This window comes from Apodemus sylvaticus, chromosome 10 (assembly GCF_947179515.1).
Source record: "Apodemus sylvaticus chromosome 10, mApoSyl1.1, whole genome shotgun sequence".
NCBI classification, from domain to species: domain Eukaryota; kingdom Metazoa; phylum Chordata; class Mammalia; order Rodentia; family Muridae; genus Apodemus; species Apodemus sylvaticus.
This window is the reverse complement of record NC_067481.1, coordinates 55,592,248-55,610,273: the sequence shown is the minus strand read 5'-3', so window position 1 is coordinate 55,610,273 and position 18,026 is coordinate 55,592,248. Positions and strand designations below refer to the sequence as shown.

Genomic DNA, 18,026 nt, shown 5'->3' with positions numbered 1-18,026 from the left:
TACTCTGTGCTTTAGACTGAGTATTTCCTACTGACCTATATTCAAGTTTACTAATCCTCTCTTCTAGTCTAGACATTTTACATTTCATTCTTTTTTCTTTTAAAGTACGTTTCTAGTGGTTTATCTCTTTTTTGTTGTTGTGGTGGTGATAGTTTTATTTATTTATTTTAAGGTTTATTTATTATAATGAGGGCACTGGACCCCATTACAGATGGTTGTGAGCCACCATGTGGTTGCTGGGAATTGAACTCTTAACTACTGAGCCATCTCTCCAGCCCCAGTGTTTTTGTTGTTCTTGTTTGTTTAAGACGGGATTTCTCTATGCAGCCGTGACTATCTTGAAACTTACTCTGTAGACACCAGGCTGGCCTCAAACTCACAGAGATCCACCTGCCTCTGCCTCTGCCTCTGAGTGCTGGAATTAAAGGCATGTACCACCAGCGCCCGGCAGTCTGTCTCCCTTCTTAAATGTATCAGCATCCGTCTGATAAATACCCTGTTCTTTTTTGGAACTGCTTCTCCCATTCCCACTCCTGCCCCAGGCTTTCCCCAGGCTCTTAGTATGCAGCCCAGGCTGGCACGTCCAACCCAGGTCCTCTGGTTCCTGTGCCCTGAGTGCTGGGATCACAGGAGCATGCCACCCCATCAGCTACCAGTCCCTGCCTTTCCATTCAGTGCTGGATTCCAGTTATTGGACAACTCTGAAGCTGAAAGCTATAGTTGACCTAACAGCAGCTTTCTGCCTTGTTTCTTAGCGTTGCCCCTCCCCCGTGTGTATTGAATATGATTTAGCAAATTATCTGAATTAAAAGGCTACTTGGGATGTGGAGCTCATTTTTTCTTTTTCTTTTTTTCTTTTCTTTTATTTTATTTTTTGTTTTTGTTTTGTTTTGTTGGGGTTTTTTCCCCCTGAGACAGGGTTTCTCTGTGTAGCTCTGGCTGTCCTGGAACTCACTCTATAGACCAGGCTGGCTTCAAACTCAGAAATCCTCCTTCCTCTGCCTCCCAAGTGCTGAGATTAAAGGCGTGCACCACCACCACCCAGCGAGCTCGTTTTTTTCTTGTACCCTTTACCTAATTTTTGTTCTTTAAATTAAGGTTAATTAGGATTCCAATTTTTTGTTTGTTTGGTTAGTTGGTTTGATTGATGTTTGTTTGTTTGTTGTTTGTTTGTTTTGAGACAGGGACTGTGTAGCTGTCCTAGAACTCACTGAGTAGAACAGACTGTTCTCAGACTCACAAAGATGCTCCCAACAGGAGCACCTTTGCCCTGCCAGGAGCACTAGGTGCACCTCTACATCCAGCTTGGATTCCTTTTTTTTTTTTCCTCACAAAACAGTGTTTCTCTGTGTAGTCCTGGCTGACCTAGAACAACTCACTCTATAGACCAGGCTGGCCTCAAACTCAGGAATTCAGAGATCTGCCTGCCTCTGCCTACTGAGTGTTGGGGCTAAGGCTGGCTTTTGGATTCCAATTTTTAAATTACATTTTTAAAATGTATTGAATGGCCTGCATGCAGGGGTCAGAGGATGCCTTGCAGTCAGCTGTCCGCTCAAGGGGCAGAACTCAGGTTTCACTCTGCGGCAAGCACCTTTGCTCGCAGAGCCATATGATAGACAATGGACTCCAGTTTTCAAGCCCTGCTATATTGCCAAGGATTTAGACCATTTTCTGCTTTGCCTCAATGTCCCCCAAGCAAACAGGCAAATTCCTTGAAGGTAAAAGCAATAGAAGTGATCTCCCTCACCTCAGTGTTTCTTTCTCTCCACAAGTGTTTACTAAGATACGACCCATGCTGACTGCTTTCTGATGCATTAAAGCAGCTGTGTGCATCGGCTTGTGCATGTGTGGTTATGTGCTGCTGAAGATCTTTTTCATTGTTCTCAAAAGACATCCACATCTGACAATACATACAATCTACCCTATCATGACAGAAGCAAAGGTCATAGAATCCACACTTCCTTTCTGTTTGTTTGATTGGTTCTAGGGTTTTGTTTATTTGGTTGGTTGGTTGGTTGGTTGGTTGGCTGGTTGGTTGGTTGGGATTTTTTCAAGACAGGGTTTCTTTGTGTCCTAGAACTCACTCTCAAGTTTGCTGGCCTCAAACTCAGAGATCTGCCTACCTCTGCCTCCTGAATGCTGGGATTAAAGGCATGTGCAACAACTCCCTAGCAAATGCACATTTCTTTTTTGTTTTTGTTTTTTGAGACAGGGTTTCTCTGTATAGCCCTGGCTGTCCTGGAACTCACTCTGTAGACCAGGCTGGCCTCGAACTCAGAAATCCACCTGCTTCTGCCTCCCAAGTGCTAGTATTAAGGGTGTGCACCACCACTGCCCGGCCCAAATGCACACTTCTTAAAACAGTAATTCTGACTACTCTAAGAGAGACCTACCATAGAGAATGAGGAAGGCAGGAGAGGGAGTTAAAAGACAATATTTAGAATTCCATACAAGCAGCCTGTGGTGCCTTGAGCAAGAATACAATGTAGACAACACATACAAGACCTACAATCACAACTGAGGTTTCAGAAGGTCTTGTGCGTGCTTCATCTAAGCACAAGATACTAAGATGCTATCAATAATACTAAGATGTCACAATAATACTAAGATGTTTAAAACAAACATTTACTGCAGAGAAATGTTGTAATAGGGACTAATAGGAAACAACCTTAACATCAATTAACATCGGAGTAATTAATTACTACAGTCCATTAAAAACCATGGCTGAGGGGCTGGAGAGACAGATCAGCAGCTAAGTGTTTGCTTCTCTGCTCTCTCGTGAGGGCAATGAGTTCAGCTTTCAGCACCTACCTCAAGATGCTTGTAACTCCAGCTCTGAAGAATCTAATACCCTCTTCTGGCTTCAGAAGGCATACTACACACACACACACACACACACAAATGCACATACCCACTCATACACACACACAAGTCACACAGAAATATGTACATATAAATGAGAAAAACAAATCATAAAACAATAAACAAAATAAAAACCATGTTTGAAAGGGTATCCCAGAGACAGGGCCTTACCTGACTTTCAGCAGATTCTGAACTCTATTCCCAGCTCTGTTTTTTGTTTTTTTGTTTTTTGTTTTTTTATTTTGTTTTGTTTTTGTTTTTTTGGATTTGTTTTTTTCAAGACAGAGTTTCTCTGTATAGCCCTGACTGTACTGGAACTCACTCTGTAGACCAGGCTGGCCTCGAACTCAGAAATCCACCCGGCCCAGCTCTGTTTTTTTAAAAGGTTTGTTTTGTTTTTGTTCTCACAGATCCTTACACAGACCAGGCTAGCCTTCAACTCACAGAGATCCCCTGCCTCTGCCTCCAGAGTGCTTGGGATCAAAGGCATGCGCTACCATAAAACCCTTTAAATAAAAGAAGGGCTAGGGAGATGGTTCAGCAGCAAAGGTGCTTGCTGAAAAGCATGAGAACCTGAGTTGGATCCCCAGGACCCACATAGGAGGAGAAAAACAACTTCATGTTTTTCACTTGTACACTGTAGCATATGCATGACTACACACACACACACACACACACACACACACACACAAACAATGTAAAAAGTTTTGATTGGTTTTTTTGGGGGGGCTTTGGGGGGAGGGGTTCAAGACATGGTAAAAAGTTTTTTTAGAGAAAAGAATGGGGCTGGAGAGATGGCTCAGTGGTTATGAGCACTGGCTGCTCTTTCAGAGGACCCAGTTTTAAATCCCAGGGATCTGAGGCCCTCTTCTGATCTCCATGAGCACCAGGCACACACGTGGTGCACATGCAGGCAAACACCCATACACACAAAATATTTTTTTATTAGAAAAAAAAATTGGGGGAAGGGGTGAGAGATGGCTCAGCAGTTAAGAGCCTGACTGCTCTTCCAAAGTTCAAATCCCAGCAACCACACGGTTAAACCATCTGTTATAGGATCTGATACCCTCTTCTGGCGTATCTGAAGGTTGAACAGTGTATTCACATACATTAAATAAATAAAACTATTAAAAAAAAAAGAGCTGGGCAGTGGTGGCACACACCTTTATAATATTTTTTATTCGATATAATTTATTTACATTTCAAATGATTTCCCTTTTCTAGCCCCCCCATTCTCCGAAAGTCCCGTAAGCCCCCTTCTCTTCCCCTGTCCTCCCACCCACCGCTTCCCACTTCCCCGTTCTGGTTTTGCCGAATACTGTTTCACTGAGTCTTGGCACACACCTTTAATCCCAGCACTTGGGAGGCAGATGCAGGAGGATTTCTGAGTTCAAGGCCAGCCTGGTCTACAGAGTGAGTTCCAGGACAGCCAGGGCTACACAGAGAAACCCTGTCTGGAAGAAACAAAAAAAAAAAAAAAATTGGAAGAGGCTAACATTCCTGCCAAGCGCCCAGGAGGCCCTCAGCTCCCCAGCACCACAAAAATAAACAAACAATAAAACCTAAAATGAGGGTACAAAGGAATGTTTATTGGGATCCCATGACAACAGCTTAAAAAAATAGGTCTTAAAAGAATTTACACAACATGACCCCACTTATCTTAGAAGTAATTATATATTATCTGTAGGCATGTAATATATAGTTATTGTAGCATAACAATATGTTATGTGTGGTAGCATTTGGTCTTAAAAAATAAACAACAAAATAAAAAGACTAGTTATCTGTAGAAGGGGCACACATCCTGTGTTCTCATTTTGTGCCTGTGTCTTTATGAATTTCCCACATTTATTTTCAATGTTGCACTATTTTTATCACTTAACAAAAGTTGTTTTTTTAAACTCTTGACTCTGTCCTTGACTCGGCCCAAGCTGCTTCAGAAGCTGAGGCCTGTTGGCTGCCAGGGAGCAATCGGGTTCTGCGCTGAAGAGTGATAACTATCTAAATCCTGCCCCAAAGGCGGCTTACCTCCTGCCCGGCCTCCCCTGCACAGCTGCCACCCCTGCTCCTGAGAACAACCTCATGGCGCTTGCTCCGGCCACGCACCGCTCCCTGCACCTGCACTTGGGCATTTTGCTGGGATTGACAGAGAATCCGAGGGCTGGCAGTGCACTCAGGTGGGCTGAGGAAAGGCCTGAGCCATTGTCTGGCTCCCCTGTGCCCCACCCTCGGGTCAGCCTCTTCCCTGGACATAAGCCTTCCTTGGTAGTTTCTCTTGCCGTTTAAGCTGTTTTTTGTCTTCTAAGGATTCTCAGGTCAAGTATGTACACCTGACCTCGGGCTTTGCCACAAGGAGCACAGAAGTGTTGTTTTTGGTTTGGGTTTGGTTTGGTTGGGTAGGGTTGTTGTTGTTGTTTTGTTATGTTTTTGTCTGTCTGTGTTTGCTCTTCAAGACAGGGTCTTACCTTGTAGCACAGGCTGCTCTGGAACTCCTGGTCCCTCCTGTCTCTGCCTCCCAAATGCTGAGATTACAGACATGAGTCACCAGGACCCTGACAAATTTCCTCTTAATCTCAGAAGTCTCATACAGTCAGCACTGAGTCACATGCCCAGAAATGTAGACACAATGATTTTTAAGTGGTAGCCACATGAGTTTGTTTTTAACCTAGAAGTATGTGTTAATTTTACCATTTATTGAAAACATAATTAGAATTACAAACCTGAACTCACAGCCTTGGATTGTAATGGCACCCATAAAGTCTGCCTCCTTCAACCCAAGGCATTTGTAGGCATGGGTGCTTGCTTGTGTTTGGGACTATTTGGAAATATGTATATTCTTAAAAAAAAAATGGCTGCTAAGGATGAGGCTGCAATAGGTATTTAAGTACAAAATAAGCTCAATTTTTTGTTTGTTTTTTGAGAAAGCATTTCTCTATTTAGCCCTGGCTGTTCTGGAACTGGCTTTGTAGACCAGGCTGGCTGTGAACTCACAGATCAAGTCATGTGCCACCAGCGGGCCTCAATTATTAAAACCTCAACAACTGAAACAAGACAGAGTGCCTGACAGAAGCCACTGTGAGTAGAACAGGATTGTTTTGGTTACAGCATTTTGCTGCCAGGTTGGGCTAAGTGGGCTCGGGACCCATGAGAGGTAAATTGAGGCTGAAAACCATCCCTATTCTGCCAACTGGGCCATTGTGCTTGGAGGAGCTCAGGTGACCATGACCTTCTGCTGCCACCACCGTGGGCTGGGGTTACAGACGTGTGCCAACATTCCTGGTCTCAGAGCAGGACTGAACCCTCTTGCACATCATGCTCCCACTCCTAACCAACTAGGCTACATCGCCCGCACCATCAACCTTTTGACTGTATCCCCAGGAGTGGACACGCTAGCAGGACTTGTTAGGTAATTCTGTGTTTAAGTGTTTGAGGAATGGCTACACGGCTCTCCACAGACACCGCATACTTTTATATTGCCTCCAGGAGGACACGAGGGATCCAATTTACCCACAACTCACTAACACTTATTATTTCCTGAGGTTTATATGCAAACCTATGAATGTGTGTGCAGGAGCGGCAAGCCAGTAGCTACATGGGGGACTAGGAAGGGGCCCTAGTTGCCATCTTAATATTCCCTCACTTTTGAATCCTCTGAACGTGTTCTTTTGTCAATACCTATTGTGAAAACCTTAGTATATTGAAGTTGAAATTCTCGGACATATCAGTCTGAACTTGACCATTAGTACACACTATTTTTTTTCATATCATGAATCTGCTTGTCGATCCTTCCAATATTTAAAAATAAATATAGAATATAACTTCTTGGGCTTTTCCTAACATCTGCTAAGTCCTTCGCCAGAGCCTGAAGCTTTGTTTTCTTAATCAGCTTTCCAGGAGATTTTGGCATTTGGGAACTTCTGTCCTTTGTCCAGATGTTCATCTCATGCAGACATTATACCTGTAGTTAGTGAGTGGCCAGCCAGTTTGTCTGGGATTCTTCCTCAGCCTGGAAGTCTTTTACCTTCACAAAAATGTCTCCCAAAGAAAGGTGTTTGTTGTTTGCTTGTGTCAGGGTTTCATGCAGCCCAGTCTAACCCCAAACTCGTGATCTTCTTGCACCCTCCTGAGTCCTAGGGCTACAGGCAGCTTCACACCCTGCTTCTAAGGTAGGTCTTATCTCCAAGGAGCCAATGAAGGCTCCAGACACACCTACTCCTGGCAACCTCTTCTCCAGAACAGATCAGTGCCTCAGAGACCCTGGAACAGCAGCACACCCAGTGTGACTCCAGGAAGGAAGACAACTCTCAGGCATGGCTGTCCAGAGCAGAAACACCCGTTCTGTCCCTCTGGAGCTAGAAATTCTTCTCCCACAATTCATTGCTGAGGAGGAACCTAAGTAAAATGTTAGTGTTTGAACTGATCAAGACCGGACCCAGACACTGCATCTGGGAGGTATTCACATCTTTCTCAATTCCCTATTTGTCATGTGATGATGATGTCGGTGACACCGACGGGGACCCTTACACAAACCAGTGTTGTTTCAGGCAGATGATATGCACCATCCACTTTATTTCCTGAACAATCCTATGGAGTAGGTGCTATTCTCTCCATTTTTTAATGAGTGAAGTCACCGATGCACTGAAGATTAAGTATGTTTCCCAAAGGGACATGGCATTTTTCCCTTTAGTCACTTCTAGTAAGGACATGAAGTACACTTGAATAGAGTATGATAATAACTAATTATCTCTTAAGGGTCATCTTCAAAGTCAAGCTATGTAGAAGGCCAAGTGGAAAGAGATGAAAGAAACGTAGGAACTTCTAATCATTCTACAAACCACATAAGTCAGAATCCAGGGGTCACCTAGTCTGACTCATTCCCCTCCCTGGGAGACACGGTGGGAACTGGTACTTTTTAGGAACCCCCAGAAATCCCTAGGCAGATTTAAAAGCCACACTGATGAAAGATCTGAGAACTTAGCAATTTTATCTTACTAGTTAATGGTGGCACCAGCTTTTGAACTGAGAATCACACATATGCTAAATAAACCCTTTACCAACTCTATCCCCAGACATTCTGACCTTGAAACAAGTTCTCACTAAATTGCTGAGGTTGGCCTGGAACTTAGGACCCTTCTGCTTTAGCTTCTCAAGTAAGTGCCTAATTTTGGGTTCCAGATCATGTGTGTGTGTGTGTGTGTGTGTGCATATATGTATGTATGTACCTATTTTTTAATATAGGTGTGTCTTAGGCAGACAGATTATGACAAAAACCATTTGGTGTCTATCTGAAAGCTAGATTTATCTAGTTATATTGTGATTTTATTTATTAAATCTGGGGCTACCTGGAGCTCCCAGAAAAAGAGCATGAGAGACTGCCAGGACAGCTTACCTGCCTGGACATGGATCCCGGGCTGAAGCGGCTGGCTGCCCTGGAATGTCATTCTCTGAGAGCAAAATGCCCCTGGAGACAGGACCGCAGTTGATGGGGCAGAATGGTCATGCTCTGGGCCACACACATGTTAGTATGCTTTGTATTTAGTAACCTTTTCTTTTTTCCAGGAAAAAAAATTAATGGATTTGGGGGAACCTCCTGAGAACTGAGAGAGAATGTACCCCAAAATATTTCCCAGTTCCCTCACCTTGTCACTTTGGAGTCTCCCTTATTCTTGATTGTTTACGATCACAAAAGAAACATGCAGTCACGTGCTGGCAAGCTGGGTTTGTGAGGAAGGAAGTATGCCACACAAGCAAACCCCTGAGTTCCGTCCCTGTGCCCCATGAAGCTCTCCTGTGACCACCACACGCAAGCCATGACACACGTGCCCCCATCCCACCAACCACAACACACACATACACACACATACACACACACACCCCAAATAGTAATAATAATTTTAAAAGAGAGAACCAGTGAGCTGGCTCAGCAGATAAAAGCACATCAGGCCGCCCACCGAGCCCGAGGACCTAAGTGTGTCCCCTGGGCCCCCATGGTACAAGGAGAGAACCCACAAGCTGTCCTGTCCTCTGGGCTCCAGGCCTCAGAGCACACAAGAGTGCTGCTCTGTAGCACTTACACTGCCCTCCCGAAATCAAAAAAGAAAGAAACGAAGATATAGTCAGGGTGTGTGTGTGTGTGTGTGTGTGTGTGTGTGTGTTTAATTCCCCTAAACAATGACTCCTAATAGCAGTTTGATGTGTCTCCCTTCAGGTCTCTCCTCATAAACTTTGTCATGTATTAACGTCATTCCTACAGACAGTTCTGACACTTGAATCTCTGTCCCACAGTCGGTGACTTCTGGGTATGTATATATATATATCACTCTTTTTTATTTATTTATTTTTCTGTCTCAACTTTTTTTTCTTTTTTTCTTTTTTTTAGATTTAGTCATTTTATTTTACATATGTGTGTTTGGCCTATATGTACATATGTGACCAAGGTCAGAAGAGGGCATCAAATCTCCTGGAACTGGAGTTATGGATAGTTGTGAATCACCAGGTGGGTGCTGAGAATCAAATCCAGGTTTTCTGCAAGAGCAACAAGTGCTCTTAGCCTCAAGTCTGTACCTCAACTTTCTAAAAAGAACAAAAGCAAACAAACAAAAAAAACAACTTTTTTTTGAGACAGAGTCTCATGTAGCTCAGACTGGCCTTGTATAACTGAGGATGGTCCTGAACTTATCCTGTCATCCCCCCTACACCCCCACCTCCACCCCCAAGCCCCAACCAGGGTTTCTCTGTGTAGCCCTGGATGTCCTGGAACTCACTCTGTAGACCAGGCTGGCCTTGAACTCACAAAGACCAACCTGCCTCTGCCTCCCAAGTGCTGGGATTAAAGGTGTGCACCACCACTCCCTGGCCAACCCTGAGCTTCTGACCCTTCTGTCTCTACCTTCTGAGTGCAGGGATTACAGAGAGATGCTACCACACCTGCTTTATACAGAACTGGGACGCAAACCCAGGGCGTTATGCATGCTGAGTAAGCATTTAACCCACTGATTTCCACCCCACACTACCCCAGGCCCTCAATGTGATTTTTAAATTTTCAACTGTACACATGTAAGGGATAGAGTGTGGAGCATGACATTTCAACACATATGTCAGTCTTTAATGACCAGATCAAAGTGACTGGCCTATCCATAAACTCAGATAGAAATGATAAAACATTTCTCTGTGTTGAGAACACTCAAAATCCTGTACTGTACAAGTTATTTTGAAACACATAACTAATCTTGTCCACCATAGTTTGTTCAAATGTACTTTAGACCATTCAGTCATTCCCCAAACCAACTTATGCATGTTTATACTGGTAGTGGCTGGTCTATTGGCACACTAAGCCCCTCTATTTAATGAAAAACAGTTGCACATGGGCACCTCACACCAAACTTAGTGTGGGACTTGGGGTGTCACAGCCCATTTAGGCTCTAACCTATTGGCCTGTTTACTCTCCATGTGGTGAGGCACAGGGATCCCTGTGTATAGTTTTCCCATGGTTGGATGGGGAAATCCATGACCAGAGAAGCCTTGACCAAAGGGACCCCGAGTTACTGCTTCTATAGTGAGACCCTCTGATTCAGCCAGGGCTCCTCAGCTAGCATCCTCACTGGGATCACCTGACTCCAGCAGCTGCCCAACCCCTGGGCAGCACCCGAGAGCCTCCTGGCCTCAAACGGGTTGGGCAGCATTCACTCTCCTGCGCTGTCCTCCCGACCTGCTCAGTCATTAGGAAATGCCTCCACAGCCGGCACCGTGACAGCAGCTGTCAGCCCAGCTGGGTGGCTCCCATCTGTGGAGGCCTTGGGTAGAAAGACCGACACCACTCTCTCAGGTACAGCCAAAGTGTGTGTGTGTGGTGTGTTGGGGGAGGGTGCTGGCTGGGGTGGAGGATGAGTTCTGGTGAGGCTGTGAACTGGAGCTGAGATAATGTGTGAGACAAAGGAGAAAGACAGTAAGTGTGCTTGTTGCTTCTGGGTGGGGAAGCAGCCGTGGCTGAAACTGCCTGGCTTGCACTAGGGCTCTGGGAGGGAACCCCAGGTGTGTCTAGAAGTAGCACTCTGTCTCATCGGGTATGGGGTCCTTGGGTGGGTGACTCCTGTTCCTCATCTCTATCCTGGAGATATGATGCTCCTGTGAAGAATAATGGGTAAAGGAGCTTTGTGAGATTGGCTCCCTTCAGCTGACCAGCGCCTTCTCACATCGAAAGTGGCCAGAGGGACAATCTTGGTTAGGGGCACTCCAGAAACTGGTGTATTCCCTTTCTGCTGGGGCTGTATCATTTACTCCTCTCACTAAAGTCTGAAAGGTCCTCTATGGAGGCCAATCTAAACCCTAGTAGAGACGGCAGATTATCATCATACGGGATGTCTAGCGAGGCTGTCCTGAGTTCAAGTCCTAGGACGTCCCTATGCTAGCATTGTGACTTTGACGAAGTTCTTTACTTAAAGTCTCGGGTCCCTCATCTGTAAAGTGGAGATAATACCTACCTCCCAAGCTTGTTGTCAGGATTTGGTTAGGAAGGGATTCCGAGTGCCAAACACGTAATTAGTGTTCAATAAATGGCCGCTGTTATAATTATTTATTATTAGCTCAACACTGGTCTCACTTTAGCCAGGAAGCCTTCCTAGTCCTCCTCTTCCTCAGCTTCCTAAAGGCATGAAGGTAGATGTCTTTGGTAAGAATGCCTTACAATGTCACTTACCCAGACTCTGCCTGTCTACAGCAAACGCCTAGGATTCTGTATGCTATGCTCCCACACCCCAGCTCCCAAGACAGAGTCAGGTTAGGTTCCCTATGGCGAGAAAGGAGGGGTGAAGAAAACACTGAGAAATGAAGTTGAGAAGGTGGGGGGGGGGGGACATGCATTGCCCAAGTTTGAACTGTGTGGCTCTCCTGGCGCGCCTGAAACTGAGCGGTCCTGGTGAGTACCCCAGGATGTGTCTGTCACTCCCGAACTGCCCTTTGACTTTTCCTAGAACTCAGAGAAGAAAACAAAGCTCCTCCTCCCCTGACCAGCCTTAGCATGACTTCTGACTTGGCTAGCATCTACTCAGCCAGTCTGTCAGCAGGGCTAATAATGTTCTCTGCATCACCCATGGAATCTTTCTCCTCTCCTTCCATCACTCTCAGGTGACCTTGAGTCACACACTCACACACACACACACACACACACACACACACACACACACACCTCGCCCATCTCTAACGCTGAGTATACTAGCTCACGGTATTGTAGACATTCTGACTGACACTGAACCCCTGCCTTCCTCCTGTGTTCCCATTTGCTCTCTCTCACCTGTCCTGAGCCTCACTTCTCAGTTATCCAAACTTACGGTACTAACCATCTATTCTCCTTTTCAAAAAAATCTATTTAAAAAAACAAAAACAAGCCTTAGAGCCAAGCACAGTGATCCACACCTGTAATCACACCTGTAATCACAGCATGTGGTGAGTAGAAGCAGGAGGGATAATCATTCAAGTCTATCTTAGCTATATAGCCCAGGTCAGGGTCAGCCTGGGCTACATGAGACCCTGTCTCCAAGAAATAGGGGGTGGGTGGTCATAAATGTCCATTAGGCTTCATGAAATATCTCATGAGTACTTTTTAAACCCTAGAATATAATCTTGGTATTTGGCAAATAGCAGGAACACGGCACATAACTGTTAAAATCTGATGGGCGGACAGATGGATGGTGGAAATTACCACTGTGTTTCTTGGGGGTTACACAATGCAGATGATCAGTTTGGATGTTAGTTATCTTTTATTCTTTAAATCATCCTGATAGCAGCCCACGTATTCAGGTCTATTTGGGTGTCTTTTAGGGAACAGATCTGAGAATTTGGCAGCTGTCCTGATTCATGCACTGCCATCACTTACCTAGTCTGCTGTCATCCTGTCGGCTCATTCTAATCTGAGGAGAACCACCCTTTGTCAAAGGCTGTAATGCCTACCAGGGATCTCCAGGTCCCCTCCAAGGAGAGAGAAGAGAGGACTTAGCCTGTCTTTTTTTTTTTTTTTTTTTTTTTTTTTTTTTTTTTTTGAGACAGGGTTTCTCTGTATAGCCCTGGCTGTCCTGGAACTCACTCTGTAGACCAGGCTGGCCTCGAACTCAGAAATCCGCCTGCCTCTGCCTCCTAGAGTGCTGAGATTACAGGTGTGTGCCACCACTGCCCAGCTGGACTTAGCCTGTCTTAACAATGACTCTCTCCGTTGGCACTGAGCACTTCCTGCCTGTCATCTCTTCCCTCACTAGTGCCACCACACGTTCTGGGAGGGAGGTGGTGATGTTGTCAACTGCATCTCTTTGCTCTGGTTTGTTTTGCTGAGACAAGGTCTCACTCTATAACCCTGACTGTTCTGAAACTCACTGTATCACAGGCGTAGGCCACCATGAGCTCTCAGCCTCAGAGGGCTAGAGGACTTCACCAAGGTTAACAGGTAGCAATGGCTGTAATAGTCACAGATAGATCAGGAATTCAGCCCAGTTCTGCCATCTGAGTACTTGATCCCCATTTCCCAGCTCAGAGGCCACATTAGCCACCTCAGAGACCAAAGAAAGCACCACAATGATTTTGGACTGCTTCTATGGTCCCACCACCACCAGCCCACCCCACTTCATCCACCCACCCACCCACCCTTTTTTTTAAGAGTTAGGACATTTTCAACCCAAGAACAGGGATTTTCAACTAAACAAATGGAGGGGAATGGGGTCGGTTCCAGAAAATTCGTGATCTTCCTCCAGCTGTTAGCTGTTCCTACTGTGCCACTTGGACACTGTGCCTCTCAGGGCAGCCATACTGTCCTCAGTGGATCTTGGGGATCATTGCTCTCTGTCACTGATGTCATCATATATCAACTATAGGAGTTTCGGAATAAGTTTAGACTACAGAGTTATGATTCTAGAGATATGTACACACAAAGACTTGGACTCATCCATCCAAGCATCTGCCCCCCCCCCCTTCCAAGTCACCCACAATCCTGCTGAGAGAGCTGTTGGCTCTCCCATTTCCTCTCAGATCGGTTTGAAACCCACCACGTGTTTCAGAGCACTCTGTAGCTTTGATTTCAAACAATATCATGACTTTGACCTCTCGCTTATATTCTCACCAGGCTCGGATCTCAGTGACTTTGCCCATTTCCAAACTACCAGACACATCCTCCAAGCATGAAAATCTACTTTTCCCGAAGTTAGACAGGACCTTCTGACAGCCTTGAGCCACCACATAAGGAGACTCTGAAGAATGATTGAACATGGCTGGTATGTGACTCCTCACTGCCCAGCAGGCATTTGCATGTGTACGTTGCAAGCTTTATTTTTTTTAAAATTGCTTTTATAGTTATGACTGCCACTGAGAACACAGTCTTGGAAGTGGTGATAAGAGACATGGGATCCTGGCTCAGCCACAGATGAGAGGGAAGTCTGAAGTTTATAGTGTAGTTTATAGTGTAGAGCCACACTGACTAGAGCTGCCTATGCACCTGGCCAAGGGTCTCCTGAGCCCTCGTTTGTCATGGGAGCCAGGTCCAGCACTGAAGCAGGAAGAGGTGAGCTGGTGACATCAACAGAGCTTGTCATAGCTGTGGTGAGGCATCAGGTATCCGTCCCACTCCACGCACTTCCTACCCAAGCCTGGCACTGCTGGGATCTCTTACCTGTTTCCTGATGCCAGCCTCAGGAAGAGTGTGTCCAACTCCTCTGTGGATTCTAGGCTCTGCATCTTAGTTTGATCCAGGTAGGCCTCTGAGGAGAAGCAGAAAAGAAGGGAAAGAGGAGGAGAAAGAAGAGGTGGAGACGGGATGTGAGTGGGAGTCAGAGAGGGGGAGGGGGAAGGGAAAACTCCCAGCCGTTCACAACCCTTCCCTCTTGCATCCCCAGCTGAGGCCTGTTACCTCTGAAGCGCCATGTCAGAAGGCGGGAGCAAGGACAGCTCGGGCAGCGAGTGCCCTGTGTGCTACGAGAAGTTCCGGGATCTGGAGGGCGCCAGCCGGACTCTGAGCTGCGGCCACGTGTTCTGCCATGACTGCCTGGTCAAGTACCTGCTCTCCACCCGGGTGGATGGCCAGGTGCAGAGGACTATCGTCTGCCCCATCTGCCGCTATGTCACCTTCCTCAGCAAGAAGAGCTCCCGCTGGCCCTCCATGCTGGACAAGAGCGCACAGACCCTGGTCGTGCCTGTGGGCCTGCCCTCCGTGCCCTCACCAGACCGTGGGGGCCACACAAACCCCCTGGTTATTTCCCACCAGGTCTGGAGACAATCACCAAGCCAGGGAGCTCAACTCCCCTTGGACCTGCTGCCCAGCCTGCCCCGAGAGTCACAGATTTTCATCATCAGTCGCCATGGGATGCCCCTGGGGGAACAGGACAGTGTGCTGCCCCGACGCAGCCTGGCAGAGATATCTGAGGCCTCGCCGGCTCCCAGTGCCACCCGTTCTTTCTGCTGCCGGTCTCGGGCCCTCCTGCTCATCACCCTCATTGCCGTGGTGGCTGTGGTAGCTGCCATCCTGCCCTGGGTGCTGCTGGTGAGGAAGCAGGCCTGAGTGGCGGTATGCAGAGGACAGGGGAGCAAGGCCCAGTATCTAAGCAGTGCTCCATGCTGTGCTGGCCACAGCTTGAGAGGCCAGAGGGTCCTAGTGTAGACCTGGTACGATTAAGCTGCAGAGGGAGGTCCTGGACTCAGAGTGGACACGGGTGGGGCCAGATTGGGAGGTTAGGGGCTTTGTCCCCACCCTTTGCATCCCTTGTCAGTGAGGGCTTTGGCATGAGGAGAGGCTAGGAACAGAGATGCTCTGAGGCTAGCACTGAAGGGCCAACACCCCATTTGTGGCCCCATAAGCATCCCCAACAAATACTCCTTCTCTAGGCTGGAACTTAGCAAGCTAGAAGCTGGGTGGCCGGCCACTGCGCTCCTACAGGGTCATAAACCTTATCTGCCAAGTAACCAACCTGAAGCCAGGGAGACCTCCTAGTCCTGCCAGGTGGGAGCCCAGTGGAAGGCCTGTCCCAGGGAATTCAGAATTCCTGCCCACGGGGTCCTCTACACTAGGCCCAGGAAGAAACAGAAATTGACACAGGGTCCTAAACCCAGCTTCCCAGCTCTAAGCCTCATGTATGAGCCTCCAGCAGCCTCTGCTAAGTGTCCTATCTCCAACCCATCATCCTGAAAGAAGAAGATGATGCTCTCAGAAGGTTTAGCCCAGGATGGGGGCGGGGAGGGGGCAACAGAGAAAGGGTTTTCTGGGTAGTCGAGACAACAGGAAACACTTGTGAAAGAGGCGGCTGTTGAGAGAATAGCCCCAGCCCCAGAGGTTTCTGTAACCTGCCAGGTCAAAGGAGCAGACCTGATTTCGAGTCTTAGGGTTCTCAAGGGTGAAATAGAAGACCAGGGGGTGGAGGGGACGCCCTCCAGGTGAGACTTGAGTCAGCAGAGAGCTATGTGAGCAAATTAGCCCCCGGGGGCTCCCACCTTCCTCCCTGGCCGAGGCCACCTCCTCAGGATCCAAACATTCATTAGAAGTCACACCAGCTGGGCCAGTTTCCCAGGTGGATTCTCCAGGGCTGAGCAGGGTGAGGAAGGGCGGGGAAGAGAGCAGCTGAGCTTGTCAGCTGTCTCAACAGATGCTGGGAGCCAGGCGCGGCACCCTGGAGCGGTTGGGCACCTCGCTGACGCAGCCACCTATAAGGAGAGCCTCAGAGTGGGTCTCTCTTGAGGAAGTCCTCAAGGAAGCTAATCCCTTGTCACTGAAAACAGGGACTTCCAGGACACTGGTACTGATAGGAGGGGTTTGGCATCCAGGGTGTGCCAGGAGCTGAGTCCATCCACAGCTCACTATCTGTGTGGAAGGAATCAACGCTTTGTCTCTGAGCTACTTCTCGGGTGTCATTCCTGTGGTTGACATCTGGGGACCATCAGAGAAGAGCCTCACCCTACAAGGGATGTTCAAGACAAAATGGCTGTTGCCTTCAGGGGCCCACCAGTGGATTTAGACTTCTTTTAAGACTAGAGAACACAGGTGCTGTGCAGATGTGGAGGGAAGAGGTGGATTGAGGGTGGGTAGGGGGCGATATTTATTATAGAAACAAAAGGAACTTTGCAGACGTGTGTCCCCCTCGGCCAGGCTGCGCTAACCAGTGGCATGAGAGTCTCGGGAACTGATTCACAGCCTTCGGGATCCTGCCGAGTTTGCAGAGGCTCTTCCCAAATGCCTGTGATGTTTTCATGTTGTTCAGCTGCAGCTTGTACAGGGTACTTCTTTCATTTTCAAATAAAGATGGAAAGCCATTTTTAAAATAAAAGTATATATTTTCTCAGAGTCCAGAGACCTTTGCAATGTGTGGAGACTGTTAAAGTGATCCTCTAGACTGAAGATACAGATCCCAAAGTCCCTAAGAACCTGCAACTCAGAGGAGTGATTGTGATCATCACATGAGGCAGACTGTATTATTTCCACAGTTTATTCCAATCCATTTCTTCTTTTCATACTCCAAACATCTTCATTGTGTTGTCAGATGAGATAAATCCAGGTGCCCAAGGACAAACCCAACTGTCACCCAGTTAGCTTTGGCATTGACTGGCTCCCGGACATAGAACTTTGACTGTGATGAAGAGTCACTCGGCAGTCGGGCGGGGAGTGCAGACTTGGCCTTGAACTTTCAAAGATCCATCTGCCTCTCCCTCCCAAGTGCTGAGATTAAAAATGCTTGTCATCTCCGCCTGGCTAGAAATGCTTATTTGTAAAAGCTTTCCAGTGAAACTGGATACAGTATCTCTCAAAGTTTCCACTTTGGCCCAGCAATTTGTGTCCTAGAAATGTGTCTCCTTGGTACAGCTGTCTAGATGGCTGGTGACATACACAAAATAGTATATAATTATGGTCCTACTTGTAATAACAAAGGATAAGAAGACCCCTACCTAGTAATCCACAAACAACTATTAACTTTGAGATCCAGGGCCTGCAGTCCCAAAGAGGACTAAGCAATGTAGCAGCAAATGGAACTGAGCCAGGCATAGAGCACTGGGTTCTGGACACTAGGATTTCCGTGGAAAGAGGAATAAATATTTTCCTATTTGTTTATATGTGCACTACGTGGGGAAAACAGACAAAAAAAAACCCACCCTAATAACATTAACTATGGAAAGGACAGAGAAATTGCTGGGATGGAAGACTTCTCTTT

General features: G+C 46.9%; 1 protein-coding gene and 1 long non-coding RNA gene across 2 annotated transcripts; both read left to right on the top strand.

Annotated features, from left to right (window-relative positions):
* The first annotated feature begins 4,925 nt into the window (after positions 1-4,925).
* LOC127694994 (uncharacterized) lies at positions 4,926-9,152 on the top strand. Its single transcript, XR_007979886.1, has 3 exons — positions 4,926-5,036; positions 7,929-8,009; positions 9,068-9,152. It is a non-coding gene; the product is annotated as an uncharacterized LOC127694994 (long non-coding RNA).
* Positions 9,153-9,259: 107 nt separating this feature from the next.
* On the top strand, positions 9,260-17,127 carry Rnf222 (ring finger protein 222). Its single transcript, XM_052195526.1, has 3 exons — positions 9,260-9,355; positions 13,964-14,111; positions 14,730-17,127. The coding sequence occupies exon 3, from the start codon at positions 14,756-14,758 to the stop codon at positions 15,389-15,391; it is 636 nt and encodes a 211-aa protein (XP_052051486.1). The 5' UTR covers positions 9,260-9,355; positions 13,964-14,111; positions 14,730-14,755; the 3' UTR covers positions 15,392-17,127.
* The last annotated feature ends 899 nt before the right edge of the window (positions 17,128-18,026 follow it).